The following is a 22,426-nucleotide window of genomic DNA, read 5'->3' on the forward strand; positions in this document are numbered from 1 at the left end:
ATTCTCCCTAACCCACAAGTTCTTGAAAATTTTAAGGTCACTCAAGCCCTATTGGCAAGGCAAGGTCTAGGTGTGAGCACATCTTGGAGATGTAGTCACATATTGACAAGCCGGGAGAGTTGGGTGTCAAAGTCTTGAGAAAGTTGGTGGTTCAATCACTTTCTAAGTCACATAGTGAGTTCCTTTGGGACACCTATGAAACAGACTATGACAAGACCCTTAATGATCTTATCTATTTGTTAAGATCAACTTCCTAAAACTTTATGGACATTGATAATGATGACATTGGTTATCCAGTAAAGCATTCTCTTCCCAGTGGATAGGGATCGGCCATAGTCAACTCGGTTGACCAAATGGTAAAGAGAAAAGCTAAGTCTGTGATAGTCCCGTGTACCATTATCAAAGGGTCCATATGTTTATATTGCCAAAGGAAGGGGCATTGGTTGCGAAGCTGCCAAATTTACCTAAGGATGTTAAAGTCAATAAGTTTGACTCTACTTCAGGTAAAGTCCACTATCTAACTCTGTTAAGTTTCTATTATGAGATTCTTGATACATGATGTGACTGGGTCACATGGTAATGTTTAAGAATCAAAGAAAAGTGAAGAAACTTAAAGAAAGAATACGCTGAATCTGATGGCGTAGATGGATTTCTATCGCATAGTTTGAAGATCGGATTCTTGAGCAACTTCTTAGGAGTTATGAGATATTGCTTAGGAATAGATAACAACAAGTTTTCATATGGATTGTAAGGATAAGTTTTTCCGCAAAGTTTTAAAATAAAAGAAATTTTTTGATTTTATTTATTTTAAAATATCCTTACAATGGCATTTGGAAAGAAAATTGTTGCTTATAAGATTCCATTAACAGCAAGAGTGGAAACATGAAATTGATTCTTTCATTTGTGGTAATGTCTAAATTTACCAAATAAGGAAAGATTCTCATCACCCAAGTTTCAAGTGGACCGGAACTTGGAATCATGCAAGTTGTATAGCATGATGAATGAGAACTTTCAAGTATTGGAAAATTAAGACTAATTACTCGGTCACATGGATGTGTGAGTCAAGTAAAGGACTAAGGGATCGAGTACACATTCTTGTGCACTGATTAAGTCCACCACAAAAGATCGATAAGAAGAATCAAATTAGGCAGAAGGATAAAAGTTTCTCAAATCTGAAAAGATGGGAGAGTACTTTAGTATCAGTTTGTGATCATCTTAATGATTAAGAAACCATATCACAATTAGTTCTCTAAGGAAATCTTAGTGCATTCTTATGACTAAGAAGAGGAACTTGAATTGTTGAAATGGTTAAATCAAGAAGATGAGTCATACTTCGTTCCAATACAAGTCTTAGAGTCATACTCCAAGATTGTCATTTGAGTGACATGTCTTAAAGAAGGTTTAAAACACTTGTCAAATGTAAGAGTAAAATTTTTCTACTCTTGTACATTTGAAATTGGTAAGTTGTGATGTTTTGGATAAAACAAAGACCAACTTAGGCCAATTGGGTAAAGTGTTTTTCTTGATTAGAATCCGCACTACCTCTTGGATGTTTGACAAGGGAGTCTTATAGGTCAAGAGGACAGTGGGAGTCTTAAAGGTCTTGAAAGTCTCAAGAACTAATCAAGAATAAAACCTGAAGTTCTTCACTAGCACACGACTTGAGGTTTATAACCTATCGTGTTGACATATTCTGTGCCCATTCCAGTTAAAGTTGGTTTTGCATATGAGTTCTTAGAGTTCTCAATTTGTTGCACAACAACTTGGAAGCAATGGCAGGCCCTTGAGCTGCCAGGTGGCAAGAAGTTAAGATTGAGTTCAATCCATATGAGTTTGGATTTGTCATTATCCTTGTCTTGTGACTATGATTTTGACAATTCACATGGATAAGAACACATACACCATTAAATCTAAGTGTCATAAGGTTTCTCTCCGATTCATGAAAATGATGGTGAGGAAACACTTTCACTAAGTAGATTTTAGCTAGATAGCAATTGTGATATTTGCATTCTCAAAGTCGTTAGTGGAGCGCGTGTGGTTAACCGGCACACTAATATGGACTTGTGAGAAGTGGCAAAAAGGTCTAACCATTATGATTACGGCATACCTCTTCATAATTGTTTAGACTCACAAGTGTGCTATCTAAGGGAAGGTGTATGATTTTGATACAACTTTATCAAAACAATCTAGCATCAGAAATCTGAACTTTGGTAAGAAAGTCAATGACGTATTGATTTCTAGAAGTCCAGCTGATTTCTGAGTACATGTCAAAGCTAGTGGGAGCATAAGTGTTATGCTAATAATCATCATGTTAGTGGGAGCATGATAATTATGATAAGTATTGCAAGTTAGCAATGTTAATTATAGAAAACAAAAAAAATTCAATTGGGGAAAAGTTGTTTTGCTATAATTAAGGGAGAGAAAATTATACTTCATATCAAATCTATAAGGTTTAGATCTGAGGTTTTAATCATTTAGTCAAGGATATATATATATATATATATATATATGAATTTCATGTTGGAATGGCTCAACATAAGGAAATTCTGTATATGGGTCCATTATTTGCGTTCTAAAATTCGATTATGATTACGGCATCCCTTTTCATAATCTGAATTATGAGAACTTGGCAAATAGAAATGGACATATTATAGCAAAAGACTGGTTTAGTCTTTATGTGAGACATCATGAATCGTGTCCCATATGCTTCGGATATAGGATCGATTACATGTGCTATAATCATCCGTTCTAAAATTTTCCAAATGCCCAAGGCATTAAGAAGGGAAAAAGGTTTAGAACTGGATATGACTAAAAGGATTAAACAATTGTCGAGGACAATCTAAGGTTTACCAAAGATTGGTTACTCAAGGACAATTGGAAGTATAGTGATAATTCTGGAAGGACCATATTGACATAGTCTGTAAGGAGGCAACTCTTGTTCAGAAGTGATAGTCAAAATGGAATCTGGAGATGTTTCAAAGTTAGAATTTTTCAATCTGTGTAAGATTAAGGAAACTTAATGCAAGAAGGATATTTCCAAGGAACTGATCTCCTTTGGAATGCTCTGTAATGTTTGTTGTCAAGTCTTTATGACTTTGTGCATAATAATTACAAGAGGATCAATGCATATAAGTTTAGAATCTAACAAATTTCAGTAAATGGCATGAATTTGGAATTCTTGCATTTGCAGTAAGCATTTGGGAGTGTGAAAAGAGAATCATTTGAAGTAATGTTCAATTGATCTAGTTCACAAAGTAAAGATCATAGACAAACATAGTATGCATACTTGGTGTATGGCATGACTAGTGTTTAAAAAACATAGTGTACATGCTTGGAGCATGGGACAACTATTGTTTTAAATTCAAGAATAAAGTTGATAGCTGAAACAGTATACAATGAATAATGTGTAATCATATGGTGATAAATAAAAGGTGTTTTATTTATATTCATAAGTTCTGAGACCATATTGGATTCTATTATTATTGTGTTTCACTTTGCATGTTTTGACTTCCCGAATAAACTAGGTTATTCTTCCGGAATGACTAAGTTATTCAAACCATCCACAGTCGGTCATATGTTGGAAGTAGATATGAATTAAGACTGTCATGATGGGTTGTAGAGGTCTAAGGTGTTGGACAAGGCTACAACAATCATGAGTGCTCATAAGTTCTGAGTATTGGATTCAACCCGCGCTCATTGGAATCACTTCATGGATTTTATCACGAGTGATCATGAGACGATAATATCTTATATTCTTCAAACCTAGAGATATGAGTTGTTACTATGAGTTGATAGTACATTGATTGCACGAAACCGCATTTGGTAACTCTGTGCTATAAAACGTGCTTTTGTGTATGATTCAACAAGTAGTAGAACAAGCCATATGAGTCGAAGTTTATCCGTTCCTTTTACCTTCGAGATAAAAGCGATATCTGTGGGCCCCTCGATGATTTGATGATGACAAATGGAAGTGCTCGGCCGGGCCAGGACTGATTTGATTTGTTCAATTAGTCAGTTGTCATAAATCGGAAATCGGGAAACAACAAATGGACAGAGAGAATGATTATAATCCATGTCTCAGTCCATATGATATCTAGAATGGAGGAATATATGATCCCTTATCTAATGGACAAGTCATTGACAAAGGTCAGAGTTCATCGACAAGGTCAGAGTTCGACAGAAGCTTTTGAGAGCTACGATTGCCGGTTGGTTCCTGAAGTCATACGCAATAATAGTTTTAGACTTATCCAAGTGGGAGACTGTTGGATTAATGTCTAAGTCCATAACTAAAATTGGTAAGACTTGACCCGACCCGGCATGGTCCATTTGGGTTGCATACCATCATGCACTTGAATGAGAGAAATAAGACACTTATGGTTATTAATATATTATAAGTTCTAGTATATTAATAATAAGAATAATAAGATTATTTAATTAGTATTGATCAAGAATTAATCTAGGATTAATTAAGTGATCAAAAGAAGACTAATTAAATATATGGGTTGATTGTGTAAATCATCCATACTTGTATAGTGGGCTAATGCTCCATGGATAATCAAGTTAGGCTAAAACCCATAAGATGGTTCATGGATGCTCCATGGTGTATTTGAACCCATGGATCCAAGGAAATGGAAAGCCATGACAATTAAGAGTTTACCCTAATTGTAACACTATATAAAGATATTATTCTTGGCAAAATCGGCCACTAGTATTATTCTAGAGAGGGCTAGCCGATTTCATGAGTTGTAAGAATTCTCTCAAGTTATTCTAAGTGTTTTGATGATTGTGATTCCATTTGAGGTGTCACACTTGGGGCACTAGGCACTCAAGCTTCATGAAGACTTTTTACACCAAAGAGGTATGTATTCTATCTTGCTATAGTTATTGTTTTGTATGCTAGATTAGGATAATACCTTGGAAGTTCTTATTTGCATGTATAATAGAGAAAACATAGATCCAAGGTATTTAGGGTTGCATGTACACTTAGGAAGCGTTAGAATGCTCAAAACCCAACAAAAGGAACTGCAAGGGATTCGAGTTCTGAGGTTTGGGGACACAGAGAGTGCGTTATTCAGGTAACATTTCAAATCATTCTGTTATATTGATGTGTGCATGGATCTAGGGTTTATGGAACCCATTTGGTGATTAGATGGATTATTACCTTGTTACCCGAACGAATATAACCCTGTATTAGGACCTTTAGAGGTCCAGAAGGTCCCATGCTTGTGTACTTCGGAACCATAACTATCCCAGGATGCAGTTGAGCGGTTGCATGGCATGGACTCGCCGAGTCGATGAACAGACTCGGCGAGTAGCTTGAAGATTAACTGGGACTCGTCGAGTTGTTCTTCAGACTCGGCGAGTTGAGTCGGGGTGGCCCCGCGATTCTTCCAGGAGGAACTCGTCGAGTAAAAAGGGGATACTCGACGTGTAGAAAGGGAATCTTAAGGAATCGGTGAGTCAAGGGCGAGTGGACTCAGAGTCGTTGAACTCGGCGAGTCGTGGGGTGACTCGGCGAGTTAGGTCGCGGGTTAAGCGAAGTTCTGAGTATGGGGACTCGGCGAGTCATAGGATTGACTCGGCGAGTAGGGTCAGTCAGGGGTTGACCTTGACCGTGTCTTTGACCAAGGATTGACCAGTGGTTCCAGGGGTATTTTGGTAATTGTTGTTTATTGTTTGAGTTCAGGGCATTGGTGGCTGTCCAGAGGTGGAGATCGTATCAGTGATCGGAGCAGCTTGAGCTATCTGTTCAGTCGGCAGTTTCGAGGTGAGTTATCCTCACTATATCGCTAGGGTTTATGGCACCAATGCCAACCCTTTTATCGGATGGAAATCCGGGTAGTTGTCAGTTGTCATATGTTATGGGCCGGAAGGCAATACATGTTATGGGCCGAAAGGCATTACTATGTGGACCGGAAGGTCATGGCCTGGAAAGGCGTATGTATGCATTTAGTATGTTGACTGATTCATAGGGTAATGTTATGCTAGTGACCGGCCAGACCGGTATCTTGTTTAGAGTAATGATATGATATGTGATATTTATGCTATACGTGGTAAGTTATTTGTTATATGTGCTATGTATGTCATGGGCCGGAAGGCGATTATATTATGGGCCGGAAGGCAATATGTTATGGGCCGGAAGGCGATATGTTGTGTGATGGACCGGAAGGTCGGCGTGGGTAGGACCGGAAGGTTTACCCAGCAGGGACGGAAGTCCCCTGAGACACATGGACCGGAAGGTCAGGGCCTGGAAAGGCGTATATGTGGTTGGTATTCTGGGGGTATCTCACTAAGCTTTCGGGCTTACAGTTGTGGTTTTATGTTTCAGGTTCTCAAGAGTCTGTGGCAAGGCAAAGGCGTGATCGTACCGTTCCTCGCGTTGGTGTTTATGATATGAACCTGGGAAATTACTCTGTTTAATAATGTATTGAAAACCTTTTTGTAACAACGTTAATAAAATGGATGATTTTGAAAAGTTTTAATTGTTTTGAAATTTTGGATGTTACAATGTTCTTGTTATATGTGTTCCTGCTTATGAAAACTGCATGCTAGTATTGTGTAGACAGCAGTAGGGTAGCCTGTATAGGTTATGCCTGATAGTGTGAGCTTAGCATTGTATGCTAGTGTAGTTCCTGCTTTGAGGATGTGATTGTTGATATTATTCCCTCTTCGTCTGAATGTTGCTTGCTTTGTGCTTTGAGGGACTTCGGGTGATGAGGGTTAGCTATCAGGTGGATACATTAGGTCACATACGATCAGGGTCGGATAATCTCAGAGTGAGGGGTTTGACTTTATTTCGTAGCTCTTGTGTGAGTCCTAACCGTGGTAGGGGTGGGTCCCTTACTCGAAGGATTATCTGAGCCTTGTTGCATGTGATTGTATCCAAGTGATGGCTAAGCACCATCACACAGAGAACTTCGGCAGCTGAGGACTGATTAGGGTAGGGTCGGAAGTTCCCTAGGCAAGCCTAGGATGAGGATAACAGAGAGCAGTAGTGATGAAGGGACTTGGTGGAGTCGAAGCAGTCCTTGAGGAAAGTACGGATAGATGTGGAAGGTAGTATGGGCCCGTACTACTGAAAGTAGAGGATCCGTACTCGAGTCAAGGAAGGTTAAGGCAAGACCAAGGAACTCGTGGTAGATGTAATCCCTCTAGTGTGTAGTATCGCTGATGATTATTATGGTGTATTGCAGAATGGTGGTACTACATCCGAGGCCAGCAGTTGGCAGTTCAGGAGCGGGATCGGGTTCGGGTTCAGGGTCTGAGCTAGTTGATGAGAGCCTACGCGAGTTCATCACGTTAGATATCACTAGAGGCATCCTTGAGTCGACCCCTATCGTCTTCGGGTCGATCAAGGAAGGGATAGTCGAGCTGATGGAGGACCGCCTTAGGGCGTTCAGGAGTGATATGGCGTCAGGCCAGTCAGGATCCCGCACACTGTCCTTTAAGGACTTCAGAGGCAGTGGTGCACCAGATTTCCATGGGGTTAAGGACCCCATTGCGGCCAGACGATGGATTGCAGACATTGAGTCTGCGTAGTTGATTAGCTTCTGCCCTGAGGGGTCGAAAGTGAGGTATGCAGCAGGGTGTTTACGAGACCAAGCTAGAGATTGGTGGGAGTCCGTCGGTGACTCATTGGGAGCCTCGGCTGTTGAGGTTATGACCTAGTCGGACTTTGTGACTAGGTTCACGGCAGAGTTCTCACCGGCTGTCGAGCTCCAGCAGCTGACCAGAGAGTTTTTAGATATGAGGCAGACGACGGAGACTGTGGCGGAGATCACCGCTAAGTTCCGGGAGAGGGTGTTGTTAGTGCCCCAGTATGCAGGTGATGAGGATATAAGGAGGACCCGCTACCATGACATGCTACGGGCTGACATCCGAGAGCATGTTAGCTTTTTAGCTTGCCCTACCCTGGAGTCCATGATTGTCAGGGCAAGGGAGAGGGAGATTGATTTGGAGCATATCCAGAAGAGGAAGGCAGAGGCGGGGCAGGTGGCTGGGGCTTCGAGGAAGAAGCCCAAAGGATCAGATGGTAGGCCGAAAGGCCAAGGAGGACCGGGTCGCTGCGGGAAATGCGGCAGGTCGCACGAGGGAGCGTGTAGATTGGGATCATCGAGCTACTACAAGTGCGGCAAGACGGGACACTTTACCAGGGATTGTACTGTCCCTGCTCTGGTTGTTCAGACATATGAGTTGCTTTGTTTCCATTGCAACCAGAGGGGCCACAAGAGGGCCAATTGCCCTCAGTTGACAGTAACAGCGTCGGTGAAGGCGCCAGCCCCAGCGACCCTGCGGATCCCAGATGGCCGACAGGTCAAGTCGGAGGCTCCAATGGTGAGGAGTCGGACCTTTCAGCTGACTACAGAGGAGGCACGCGCCACACCCGATGTGGTGACGGGTATAATTTCTTATCTATGCTTTTATGTTATGTTGTTGTGATTTTGATATGTTACATGTATGTGCCTTGTTTAGGATCGTTCCATGTGAACGGTATCCTATTTCAGGTATTGTTTGATTCGGGGGCTACCCGATCATTTGTTTCTCTTGCGCTTAGCAAGAAGTTCCCTGAGTCCTCGGGCATGTTGGATTGCCCTCTAGAGGTTGAGATTGCGGATGACCGGTCGGTGCGAGCATCAGAGGTCTTCCGGGATTGCGTATTGAGGTTGTTTGAAGAGCGGTATCTGGTCGACCTGGTTCCCATTCCGTTGCGGGGAGATCTGCACGGATGTTCTTTAGCGACTTGTACGTTTGCAGATGGCATGGTGAAATCGCAGATGGACTTAATCCATTTGCGATTTTGATTGTTCTTTAGCGACTTGTACGTTTGCAAATGATTTTTTTGGTATAAATAAGCGGTACAAGTGATTAAAATCGGTTCATCTGCGATTTCCTCTCAGTTCATCTGCGATTTTGTTTGTTTGTTTTTTTTTTAATTTTTCACTACGAAATTGATAGAGTTTAACTAGGAAACAACCATATGATATATAGATTTTTGCAAAAAATTATCACTTTTGTTGTTATTTATTTGAAAATTTTTGTTTAAATTTTTTTTAATAAAATGAATGAATATTTGTTTTGTCAAATCGTCCATAGTACTTCCAAAGAGAAAGTTCTCAAAAGAAATGTGTGAAAAATAAAACAAACAAAAAAATTACGATTTTATAGCTACGAAAAAGATGAAATCGCAGATAGAATGTGAAATAGCAGATGAACTAGTCCATTTGCGAACGTATAAGTCGCTAAAGAATGAATGTGCTTTAGCGACTTGTACGTTCGCAGATGACTTTGTCAAATCGTAGAATGACTTAATTCATCTGTGATTTTACAGACTATTTTTGTAATGAGGTTTTTTTTGGCTATTTTTTTACAAAGTAATTAAAGGTTTTAGTTATATTTGTAATTTTCTCTATATATTTATATATTAAAGATATGTTTATATAAATTAAAATCATTTTGATTATTTTTCCGAAGCGGAAAATTAATCCACCCAAATTATGGTCCAGAATTTTAAATATGAATTGGTCCCCAACAACAGCTTTAGCCTGCGTGAATTAGTTGCGACGTTCATACATCACTGTGCGCCAATACAGTAAATTCTCTTATTTATATCCTCTGCCACCACTCCCAAATTCTCTACATCACCATTTCAATTCAAAATCCATGGCACTTTTAGCTATTTTCTTTCTGGGTTTTCTCGCAATCCTCTCCCCTGTTCACGGCAGAGGCGGCCGCGGCGGCGGAGCTGGCTGGAAAAACGCCCATGCAACCTTCTACGGCGGCGGCGATGCATCTGGAACAATGGGTACTTTCTAGTTTCATCCTTCCGTATCCAATTTCTTTCCGACTACTTTCCGTTTGAGCTCTTTGATTAAATTTATCGACTGAATTGTGAGCAGGTGGAGCTTGTGGATATGGGAATTTATACAGTCAAGGGTATGGTACAAACACAGCAGCGCTAAGTACAGCTATGTTCAACAATGGTTTAAGCTGTGGCTCTTGCTTTGCGATTAAATGCGTAAACGACGCTAAATGGTGTTTGCCGGCGACCATTGTCGTCACCGCCACCAACTTCTGCCCACCGAACAACGCCTTACCTAACAACAACGGCGGGTGGTGCAACCCTCCAAATCACCACTTCGACCTTTCTCAGCCTATCTTTCAACACATTGCCCAATTCAAAGCCGGAATCGTCCCTGTTGCTTACAAAAGGTACTGCAACCACATATTTCCCTTAGGGGTATTTTGGTCTTTTCACCTTTGTTAACATGTTATTAACTAAAACACCCTCATATGATACTTCGGCAAATTTCAGTTTGCGTCAATGTAATAACGTTTAAGTTCTTCATTTGTAATTTTGCTTTTCTCAAAATTACCAAAATACCCTCAGGGGTAATATGGTAAATACGTTTGCTAAACATTTGGGATCTGTTTTGTAGGGTACCATGTCGGAGAAGGGGTGGAATTAGGTTTCAGATAAATGGGCACTCGTACTTCAATCTGGTGTTGATTACAAACGTGGGTGGCGCCGGTGACGTTCATGCGGTGGCGGTCAAAGGGTCAAGGACAGGGTGGCAGCAAATGTCTCGGAACTGGGGGCAAAATTGGCAATCCAACTCTTACCTCAACGGGCAGTCTTTGTCTTTTAAGGTCACCACAAGTGATGGTCGAACTGTTGTTTCATACAATGTTGCCCCTGCCCGTTGGTCCTTCGGTCAGACCTTCAGTGGTGCCCAGTTTCACTGAAAAGACATATCTACCCTCCATACCTAATACGGTAGCGGCATATAAATTATTATTTAGTTACTGCTACAATTTATGACTCAGAGAGGCTTATTTTGGAAAAGGTCAATTTGGTCATTTTGGTTTTTATGGTACCCAAGGGCCAAGGGTACCTCTATTTTTTTTTCTTTCTAAAATTAAAGCAACGGAGGGCAGTGGTGGACTTTAACCACCCGCTAGTAGTACTGTAGTGGTAGTAGTTGACTAAATGTCCTTATTTGTAATGGCTTTTATTGTTGAGGTAGTAAGTTGTAAATTCATGTTTTTTTATGTTGGTAATGGAAAGTGACTCGTTTATTATTACTATGTTATTTTTGTTGGTGTTTAATTAATATGCTCAAAGTACAATATTACTTGTCATGTGGCACAATTTAATGATGTCTTTTTTACCCAAAAATGATCGAATTCACTAGTATAAGAAATGCAAACTCTTTGTTGTGCAAATTTAAGAGTTTGATGTACAAATTCCCAAGCTCATAGTACAATTATTGAAACATGATAATCAAATTGCTTGTTTTGAGTTTATACAAGGGCATATGTAAGACGATTTTAACCATATGAATAACTAGACTGTTTTTATGCATATCTTGAACTATATTGCAAAATGTTCATATAATGATGGTATATACTTTAGTCACTTCTTATGATATGCATTACAAAGTGAAGTTAGATAACATGCTAGAATAAATTGATTGTATTCCATATTGATAAACTTATTATATACAAAAAATATGACATGAATACTATTTAAGTATTTATTGATATATTGTTTTTCAAAGCAGCCGAAAACATTCGTTTTACAGAATGTACTATATCTTCTTTACCTATAATAGCAATTTACTTATATTTCGTTACTGTGTATATATGTCGTATTTTATATGTCACATATTGCTATTATAGACACAAAAATATAAATATGTTGCTTTCGCAAGTAAGGTATTATCAGTATTCAGTAGTAGATTGTTATGAGTTAAAAATGTAAGTATGTACTGGTAGTATATTCTTATGAGTAAAAAAATTACAAGTACGTTAGCATTGAAGGTTACATATTGCTATTATTAGTATGTACATGTATTGCTATTATACATAAAAATAGCAATAAACTATATTTGATATATTGCTATTATCAGTATGTATGTGTATTGCTATTATACATAAAAAAAAAATAACAATATAGTAAAATAAAAAAGAAAAAGAAAAAAAATAAAATGGAAAAAGAAAAAAAATATGTTGCTATTTCCTGTAATTTGCTATTTTACAATTGGAGGATTTGCTCATCGGTTATCATTGATTATTAGGCTTTGCAAAATGATTAATTTTCTAGTAAAATATCACGAAAATATTATGGTTTATAAAGTCGAATAATTTTAGACAAATAACAACATGTAAATAAATATACAAGAAAAAAGATTGTTCACTCGTTGGTATCGTTTCTCCAGCCCGGACCAGGCCCATAACTACCATTCGTGTTATATGAATTTAATATTATATACTTTTATGTGTCAAAATAACTAATAAAATGAATGCAATAAATATATAACTAAATAAACTTAATAGTATATATTGTGAATGTATCAAAATAACTAAAAAGTTGGATGCAATAAATATATAAGGATTAGTTTATGTTTCGTGGCGGTGAAAAAGCGTCTGAAAAAGCGTCTGGTCTTGACGACTTCTCTTTCAACTCATCAAATTCAAATGAGATTTAATGAAGGATGACATTGTTTGATTCATCGGGCACTTTGAAAACACATGTTCAATTGCAAAAGGCTGCAATTCATCATTTAGGGAGGGGGGGAGTATTTCCCTCCCAACTCACTGAACCCGTTGTCATATCAATTTTTCTCTTTTATTTTTATGCATCTTTCTCAACCTACAACACACGGAAACCCTATCTTTTTCAACCCACTCAACTCATTCAATTAAAAAAAAATAAAAAATAATCAAGGTAATTTCTAGCATTCACAATCTGAGAAAGAAACATGCTACTTACATAGCCTAAAAGACATACGTTGGAGTTTGGTGTAATATCTCCAAAGTTGTAGTGGCTCTTGATGTCATAAATATTGACAGTCAACAACTCTTTAACCTTATCCCAGGTTCTGATTTTAGAAATCTCTTTTTTGGAAAGATGTTTGGTGTGACACAACTCCCTTTCAACAAAAATATCCTCATCTATATGCTCTTGAATCGATCAAATGTTGTCTCCTTGTGATCGACTATTTGAATGTGGATTCTCCTGGGTTTGGAAACATGATAACCCCATTGAACTGCAAGAATTGTTACATCTCTATAAGAACATTGGCGACTTAGAAATCAATGTGACTACTAGCTCTTATGGTTTTAGGTTTGGATTGATAACATGTAGGGAATACAAATTCAATTGCATGAGGCGTCTTATAGATTCCAAGTTAATCTCATATAAAGGTCCCACTATATGTTGGTCAAAACTCATACCACTAAAAGTCCGATGTTTTGTGTGGCGCAATGTATTGAACATGATTCCGGTGGCAGAATCACTATTGACCAAGGGTCTGCACATTCCAAACCAGACATGTCTCTTATGTAACAAAAGCACGGAATTGGTGGAACATCTTTTCCTTCACTACGAATTCGCTCAAACTATTCAATCGTGGATCTTTAATTGGTGTGGTTTACATGATAGGAGATACACTGGAATTCTAGATCTCTTAGACACAATCTCATGTTGGGATTACTGCATAAAAAGAAAATCCATTGGAAGTTCAATCATATTCTGCATAATTTGGTTTATTTGGCTTGCTAGGAATGACAAGGTATTCAAGAATATCAAAGCTAATCCAACTATTGTAGCAGACAACATCATTGCCCCTTCCTTTTCATGGTGCAATCACATGAATTCTCATGGGTGCGGGAATTGGATCGATTGGAGTTGCTCGCCATTCGAACATCTAAAACTATAATTCATTGTTCCTTTTCTTTATGTTTCTTTCCTTCTTTGCCATTTTCTTTTCTCATTGAAATTTTGGTCACGGTTTAGCCACTTGCTATTCGTGTCCCCTCTTTTAATGATATTTTTGCATTTCCAAAAAAATTAGTTTATGTTTCGAAGGTATAAAACACTAAGAAGATATTGAAAATAAATAAATCAACAGACGATGAATATGTATATGAACAATTGTATTACTTGGAAAATACATATAATATATATTAAAGAAATAGAGTGAAGTTGATTACCTTTATTTGTATATTAGTTTATAACCCGTGAGAACCACGGTTATAAAATTAATTAAACTTTTATAGTAAAAACTTAAAATTATTATTTAATTATTTCAAATAAATTATTAATTAAGAGAATTTTTTTAGTAAAAATTATAATCTTTGATTTAAATAAATACATGAAATTATATCACCTTATAATATATATTAATTTTATTTGATTGTTTATTCTAATGATATTAATTTAATGTAATTAGAGTGTGAAATTTAAAATTTAAAATGAAAAATAAATTATTAATTTAATATAATTACAATGCGAAATTTAAAATTTAAATTTTAAAATAGAGAATTAATAGGTTGACATATGACATGATAAGTGACATATAATATTAATAAGGATTTTTAATATTGTGACACTTATCATGAAGGATAAACTTATTTATTTATTAGAATAGAAAAATTTTATTAATTTAATGGTAAAATAATAAAGTTAAAGGTTTATTTTTTATTAAAGTATTAAAAATATGACGTTGTTTTAGTGCAAGGTTAAACTAAGAAAATGTCATTAATTTACACCATTGTATGTAATTTTTAGTGTTAGGTTTGGAAGTTTTAAAATAGCAATCAACATAAATGTGTATGTTGACGTGTTGTTTTATTGAGAGGTATTCTAACCCAACAAAATTTATTTTGACACATAATCAGGCTCATCGAAGACTGGCATATACCGGTCCTGTCTAGGCTTAGGGGTTTTTTTCATACTATGAAGATATTTTATTAAAAAAACTCAACAAAATGCTAGAGTGCAATGTACAACTAGAGATAACATGCTCACAAATGGGAGCATCCTTACGATAGTAATCTAAAGTTTTGCTTTATATTTGATCTAGTTGAATCACTTGCGCTACTTTGAATATGATATACTTCTTTTCATTAATGCTACTGCATTTCTCGCCTTCCAAACAAACAAACAACTAAAACGATGATAGCATTTAGGAGTTTGTTTTTTATATGACACAACAGGGTAAGGATTAGGTTGGAAGATTGATTAAAAATCCTGGAGATACTTTGGGTCTCGTTCGAAATCCAGACATTTTTATTTATATTTTTTTGTTTTGGTCATTAGAACTAGGTTTTTGGTCATTGATTACCATTTTGCCCCTCCTAATTGTGTATAAATACAATTGGTTTCAATTGGTTTCAAAACACATAAAAGAATAAGGATGTCAAGAGGGGCAAACGGGACGGGAAGTGCATCCCCCGCCCCCGCCCTCGAAATTTCCTTGTTCCCCCATCCTCGCCCCCGCCTCCGAAATATTCATCCTTCATACCCCCGCCCCCACCCCCGAATCCCCTTTATTACCCCCGCCCCCACCCCCGTTCCCCTGTTCCCGATTGATTTTTGGTTGTCTTTTTTTTTTGACTAAAATAAGCTGTTATTTACGCTAAAAAAACTATTTTTTAGATAACAAATAATTATGTATAGTAGAATTTTACATGTTAAAAATAAAAAAAGTTATAGCATCTTAAAAACATTATACTAACAATTTAAAAACATGTTTTCTGATGAATTTTGGAACCTCAAAATCATGTTATAGTTTATTATATTTATATATTTAATATATGTAAATATATGTGTAATTTATTAACGGGGCCCCCGTGGGGGTTTCGGGACGGGATTGCCTATCACCGCCCCCGCCCCCGAAATTAAAACGGGTGTTAACCTTGCCCCCGCCCCCGATTTATTTAAAGAAAAATTCCCCAAATGGGACGGGGCCCCCATGGGAACGGGGTCCCACGAGACTTTTTGACATCCCTATAAAAGAATACTATCTAGAGAGTGTTTGAGATTTCGTTTTGAATTTCAAATTGACTTTTAGGCAAAATGACTTATTGACTTATGGTGATGAGAAAAATGAGTTTTTTAAAAATTGTTTGGATTAGTTTTTTTTGTGGAAAAAAATCAATAAGTCAATAAGTTCTTTTTTTTTTAAAATGTTTGTCTTAACTTGTACATATTTTAAGGGTTATTTGTCTTCTACAAACCAAAAAATTATAAAGAGTTTTGAAAAATTAGAAATTCGAACTTACTGAAATCTCATTTTTGAAAGGTTAATGAGAAGTAATTTTAAAACTCTTTTTTATATTGCCAAACATTTTTTTGAATTATTGACATTTTAAAAGTCAATAAATAAGTACGATATTTTTAAATAAAATCTCAAACACCCTCGTGATGCCAGATTCGCCTTTTAAATCTCCCTTTTCCCCTAGGCTTTCCATCCTCAAACCCCCACTTTGCCTTTGTTGTATCAATCCGGGCATTCCGTTAATTTCCATTTTCAATTGCTCATCTTTTTTCGACAATGGACCGTTATGGTAGAGACTCTACTGCAGAAGAATTTCGGCTTCTGCAGGATCACTTTAGATTCTTACCAGAGCATGGTGTAATGATTCCGGCAAAGGGGTTGTCGATCTACGATTTCCCTCAAGAGAAGGTGGGAGTTCTGATCCCTTTATTCGAAGCGGGGTTACGCCTGCCGACATCCGATTTCTTCAACAATGTTTGTGGATCACTATGGCTTTTTCGTCGACTAGTTGACCCCGAGCGTTGTTAATAAGATCGTAGGTTTTGAACTGTTTTGCCGATCTTTGGGTCGTATACCCACCTTCTGGGTCTTCAGTTATTTTTTTTGTTCAACTACGAATTCTGGTGTTCGTACTTTGGCGAAAAGGCGAGGCATTCATCAGTTAATCTTTGAACAAGATGCCCCAAAAAAATTGGCAAGGGCAATGGCTTTGGGTTAACCGAAACCTTGTGGGGCGTGGGTTTCGCAGAATGCGAGACTTTCTTGACTGCCTTCCCAAATTGTTTGTGAGTAACCTAACTCTCTGCAAACGACTAGGAAACATCACTGGTGTTGGGGAGAACTGGGAAGATTCCGTTCTTGTTGCTGCTGGTATGAGTGCCGCCTAGAGAGCTCGTGGGAAGATGGCTTAATTATACGTCGTGAGATGCGGTATCCACTTGTCTCCTTCTCCCCCCCCCCCCCTTTTAAAAAAAGGAAAATGGGGTAGGAACAGGGTATCTTGTTAGCTTATGAGTCCTTATATTCGAATTTTATTTGCGCAGTTGCTGAAGTCGAAATTACTTTGGAGATGGCCCTGCGCGGTCACTATCGGGGTAAGCTTTATCACCGGGAGATCGATCTTGTAGAGGCTCTTCCCCCTCCTGTATCTGAAAGATGCATGCGAGAGTTTGCTAGATTGCTATTTGTGGAAGGAGAAAATGTTGGTTCTAATGGACCTGCTTCACCTTCCCGGCCAGTTGTTGGAGTCGTTTCCCTAGTTCGTTAACCAGTTCCTGCTCCTTCTGGTTTGCCTGCGAGAGTACAAACGGGAAAAGTAATCCCCCTATTCGGAGGAAGAGAAGTTTGCATGTGGTGCCATCGTTAGACGAGGAGACTAAATCTGATGATGTGGGTCTCCGTCCTCGTAAGGCGCATAGGACTGTGTCCGTGACCAGGCTTTTTGGTGGTATCGATGGTATTCTTAGTAGTAAGTTTTATGTGCCCGAGCAGAAGGAGGGTGTGGTGGTGCCTAGTTCTTCAATGACACCACCTTCTTCATTTACTGGTTCACTCTCAGTTGATCACGATTCTGTCTTTGTGCTTGAGGGTGCACTAGGCTCACTTGGAGGTCCTTCCCATCTAGGGAATCCTTCCCCGATTGGCGGAACAGGAACTTCATTTCACCCCTTATCTTCTGAGGCCTATGCCCAGGACTGGGCAATTAGTGGGGATTCCTTACTATCGAAAGACATTGTCACCCAAGAGTGGGGCCGCTGTGCTCACCCCCGACCACAATGAATTCGCTTGTGAGCCAGTCAAGCTCTCGTATGGCTGGTGACCTTCATTATGATGCGACTCAGACTTTTGACCTTATAGTTGCTGCCGCTGACCTGGTTTACCGCACCGGCATGAATGAAAAACAATTGAAAGCTTTTCAAGGTGTCGTGGCAGGCATAAGGGAGGAACTCCTTGAGTCAGAGGCTGAGCAACGAGTCATTTCTGAGCAGAATTGTATTGTTTCCTGCTTGAAGGCCGCTTTGGAAGATCATGTGGCCACTTTGGAGGACCGATCAGAGTGAATTGAAAGCCAAGTGAGTTCTCTTACTCGGGAGAAAGGTGCACTAGCGAGTAATTTGGCCAGGTGTCCACATCAATTGGCTTGTGATCATGTTGATGGTGATGTCGCTTGAGGTGGTTTGCAATGGATACTGGAGAAGGGGGTCGTTCGCGTAATTGATAAAGTTATCGAGAGCGTGGAATTTTCCAGCGGGATCCAGGGTGTTCGTGAGGCATGTGAGGCCCTTGGTTTTGAAAAAGGGAAACAACTAGGTGGTTGTTCCGCAATTTTCGGTGAGTCTGGAGTCGCGGATCATGGTTGTGTCTGTTGGAATAGTGTCTAAGGCTGCAACTATATTAGGCAAGTATTTGACCCGGTTGTGCATGGTCCTTTTGGGTTGCCTTCACCATAGCAACTTGATAGGATGATTTATAATGAGAGAAGAAATATTATTAATATATTATGAGTATAATATAAGGAATAATAATATTGTTATTTGATTAATATAAGTCATAAATTAATTAGGAATTAATTTGGTGACTTAAAGAGATTAATTGAATAAAGGGGCATAAACTGTCAATTGTATAATTGTTGTACTTTGGGCTATAATCCCTTATGGATAAGGGGTGCACGGTTTTGGGGCTTTGGATAGACCTAGAATTCGTCCAAGGCTTATCATTAGGGGGTTGGATTGCTTAGGGCCTAAGTTATCCAATTAGGGTTTAAGGGTGAAACCCTAGGAGCCTCATTAGTATAAATAGACCTTAGGGGTCAAGGAAAATCGGTACTCTTGCTTTTGAAGAAACCCTGGCCGACTTCCTCCCCTCTCCTCCCTCTCTCTCTAATCATCCTCTTGCTAAGTTGGTGTTTGTAAGACATTAGAGGAGTGAAAATTATGACTCTAAGCTTCAAGGACAAGAAGATTCAAGCAAGCAACTCAAGGTAATCTTTTAGATCTGTTTTCTTATGTTATTATACTAGATCTATTGATCAAAGTCTTGGATACAATGCATGTTCAATTAGAGAAACCTAGATCCAAGCATTAGGGTTTGTATGTGAAAATAGGAATGTTCTTATGGCTCAAACCCATCAGTGGTATCAGAGCCTTGATTGGTTTCTATTGAATTGATGCCTTGGTTGCTTGTTTGTTGATTGCAAAATTCGAATTTTGTCCTTCTGCCTGATGAACTCGGCGAGTTCCATAGTGGACTCGACGAGTAGGCCTCAACTCGGCGAGTCCATTGTGGTACTCGGCGAGTTCGAGCGTCAGAAGGAGCTATTTTCGGGTTTTCTTGTTGTTTATCTTATGGAAACTTGCTTTTATCTTTATGAGTCAATATAAATCCGATTTTAACATATATTTGAGTATATCCTTGACCTAATTAAAGATATTTATCAATTAATTGAATAATAATTTCCTTATGTGATAATTGATGTAAGTCCCTAATCTGCCCGTGTATCAGTCAGATCCGTTTGATGGTGCGGAATCCCAATCAAACGGATGATGTCAGATAAAATAAAAGAGAAGGAGAAGAAGAATATTATGAATCTTTGTATGTATTGATTAGAATTAAAGTTCCGGATACAAAAGATTCACACAAAATGCTCCTTATTCTCTCTGGCCGTAAACTCTCTAGGGTTTATCAATCTCTACTCCTCACCCTAACACCTCTATTTATACTTGGAATATGGGCCGGAAACAAATGGGCCGTAAATGAGTTTATGGCCGTAAGGTGTTTACGGCCGTAAACTCAGCCGTAAACTAGACCATAAATTCAAAAATATTACAGAAACATACAATTGCCTAGAAAAGTAAAGTATAAACCATATTTTGACCCAACAATTGATTAATTATTTAATTGAATTGGTAAATTGTTTTGCAAGAAACTTTTAAATAAATCAAATAAAGATAATTATGAGATTAAATGGTTAATTTGGATTATTTGTTATTTGATCCCTTATGTTTTTGAAAAGTTTAAAACTTGTCCTCAAGTTTTGAAATTTATGTTTTGTGATTAAAAATTTAATTTAGACAAATTTAAATTTCAAACCCTAGAATTTTACAAGTTTAAAATTCAACCCTATACTCTATATGATTACAAGCTTAATATATATATATATATATATATATATATATATATATATATATATGTATAATTAAAATGCTAGTCTTACCGTTAGTAGGCCTCATTCACGAAGCCGGTCTATAAGGTGGGTATAAGGTTGCGGCCTATAAAATGGCGTTTAATGGGTGTACACTCACACCCACCGCTTGCTTGATCGGTGGAGGGTCGTTAGCCGAATGGGTAGGATAGGGCAACCTCATCTCCTCATTAATAAGTATAATGAACACATAAAGTAACTAAACTATTTTCAAAAAATTCCCAATCTTAGTTACTTTAGGAAAAGTGAATTGATGCAATCCCATGAAATTACACTTTGCACCCTTGCTAAGAAGTTAGTGGAACGTGTGTCGTTTACTGGCACACTAATTGGTTCTAAGCATAGGTGGCAAAGGGTGATTCATTGTTTATCATAGTTCGGTGGAGCGTGTGTGGTTTACCGGCACATTGAATATGTGATTGTTACAATGAAGGCATCGTGTAGATTTGCATGGTTATTCACACCCACTTTGTGATCCTCGGTATCCCAGTCACAAACGAGGGGGCATATCGAGATTTAAACATGTCATTGAAAAGTTCAATGAATCTCATCGAAACCTAGGAATTCTCAATACATTTAGAACTTAAGGTTATGTTTTGTGATGGAGAATTAGTGAATCGTCATTCACTTACCTTCAAATTGTTTGCATGTTGGATTACGGCATCCCTTTTCTAATATGTAAATATTGTTGTTGGATCCTAGCCCTAATTTTTCTTATTGGGTGATAATTAGGGATTCAAATTCTAATCTATCTTTGTCCTTTCTATTTGTAGATGTCGAACGCAAACAACGCTGCTGCTAGTTCATTCACATTGATGAGCCTTAGCCAAAAGGTGACTTTCGATGGAACGAACTTCAACGAATGGATAAGATACATTCGCATGATTGCTCGCTACGAGGACAAGGAGTATGTCCTTGATGAGAAGCTCGAGAAGATTAATCCAGAAATCGCTACTTCGGCTGAAATGACTACTTTTGAGACTCATGAACGTGATGCGACGAAGGTTCATTGCACATGATAGCCACGCTGAACGCCGAATTCCAAAAGTCCTATGAGGACATGTATCCGTACGAAATGCACCAAGACTTATTGGAGAGATACCATCAAAACGCGAGGCAGGAAAGTTAGGAGATCTTCACTAACATGATCTCCGCTAAAATGGGACATGGAGAATCTCTAACCGTGCACCTGCAAAAGATGCAAAGGTATGTCGATCGTCTTCGCAAGTTGAATGTCGACTTTGGGGAAGATTTGGCTATCGACATGGTGCTTCATTCCTTGCCTCCATGTTACAATCAATTTAGGATGACCTACCACATGAACAAAGAAGAGGTCACCCTAAGTAAGCTCCAAGGTCTCCTAAGGGTTCCTGAGAGCAACCTCAAGGACAAGTCTATTGCACCAACTCCCAATCCACCAGCTGCTCCTGTTTTGGCAATTGGGCAAGGAAGGGGTAAGAAGAGGAAGGCTCCATCTAAGAGCTACCGCAAGGGAAAGTCTCGAGATGGTTCCTCTTCTAGTGGGACCAAAGTTGATCATGCTAAGCCCAACCCTAACCCAAAGGAGGCAGAGTGCCATCATTGCCATAAAATAGGGCATTGGAAGAGAAGCTGCCCATAATACCTGCAAGCCATCAGGGAAAGAAAGATCAAGCCGTCTTTTGCAGGTATATATACAATTAAATCTAATGATTCATTTCATGCTATTTCTTGGGTCCTAGATACCGGGTGTGGTTACCACATTTGTTCTGAATTGCAGGGACTAGGAAGAAATAGGGATGTGGAGCGTGGAAGAATAAATCTAATCATGGGGAACAGAAGATCGTCACCTGTGACCAAGATTGGAGTGTATTCTTTAGTGCTTAGTAATGGATTGTGTTTAGATTTGAATAATTGTTGCTACTCGCCAGAAATGGCAAGAAACATCATTTCGTTTCATGGTTTGTTTAGACAAGGATTTGGATTTTCTTTTAATAATGAGAATGGTTCAATTTATGCTTATCTAAATGGTGTCTTATATTTTGAAGCAATGCCATGTAATGGAATTTATGAAACTGTTATGATTGTAGATAACCTAGGAAATGATGTTTTGTGCATGGATTCTTCCAATAGTATGGATAGAGCATCCTTGTGGCATTGTCGTCTTGGACATGTCAACAAG

At 38.3% G+C, this 22,426-nt stretch overlaps 1 protein-coding gene across 1 annotated transcript; it reads left to right on the forward strand.

Annotated features, from left to right (window-relative positions):
• Positions 1-9,582: 9,582 nt before the first annotated feature.
• LOC111903129 (expansin-A10) lies at positions 9,583-11,082 on the forward strand. The gene is made up of 3 exons (XM_023898918.3): positions 9,583-9,802; positions 9,897-10,209; positions 10,437-11,082. Exons 1-3 carry the CDS (start codon positions 9,661-9,663, stop codon positions 10,741-10,743), a joined length of 762 nt encoding a protein of 253 aa, XP_023754686.1. The 5' UTR covers positions 9,583-9,660; the 3' UTR covers positions 10,744-11,082.
• Positions 11,083-22,426: the final 11,344 nt, after the last annotated feature.

The sequence above is a fragment of the Lactuca sativa genome, chromosome 8 (assembly GCF_002870075.4).
Source record: "Lactuca sativa cultivar Salinas chromosome 8, Lsat_Salinas_v11, whole genome shotgun sequence".
Lineage (NCBI taxonomy): Eukaryota > Viridiplantae > Streptophyta > Magnoliopsida > Asterales > Asteraceae > Lactuca > Lactuca sativa.

Coding starts and splice junctions, on each gene's coding strand:
- LOC111903129 (XM_023898918.3), top strand. CDS start 9,661: ATGGCACTTTTAGCTATTTTCTTTCTGGGTTTTCTCGCAATCCTCTCC. Junction 9,803..9,896: donor CGATGCATCTGGAACAATGG/GTACTTTCTAGT, acceptor AATTGTGAGCAG/GTGGAGCTTGTGGATATGGG. Junction 10,210..10,436: donor GTCCCTGTTGCTTACAAAAG/GTACTGCAACCA, acceptor TCTGTTTTGTAG/GGTACCATGTCGGAGAAGGG.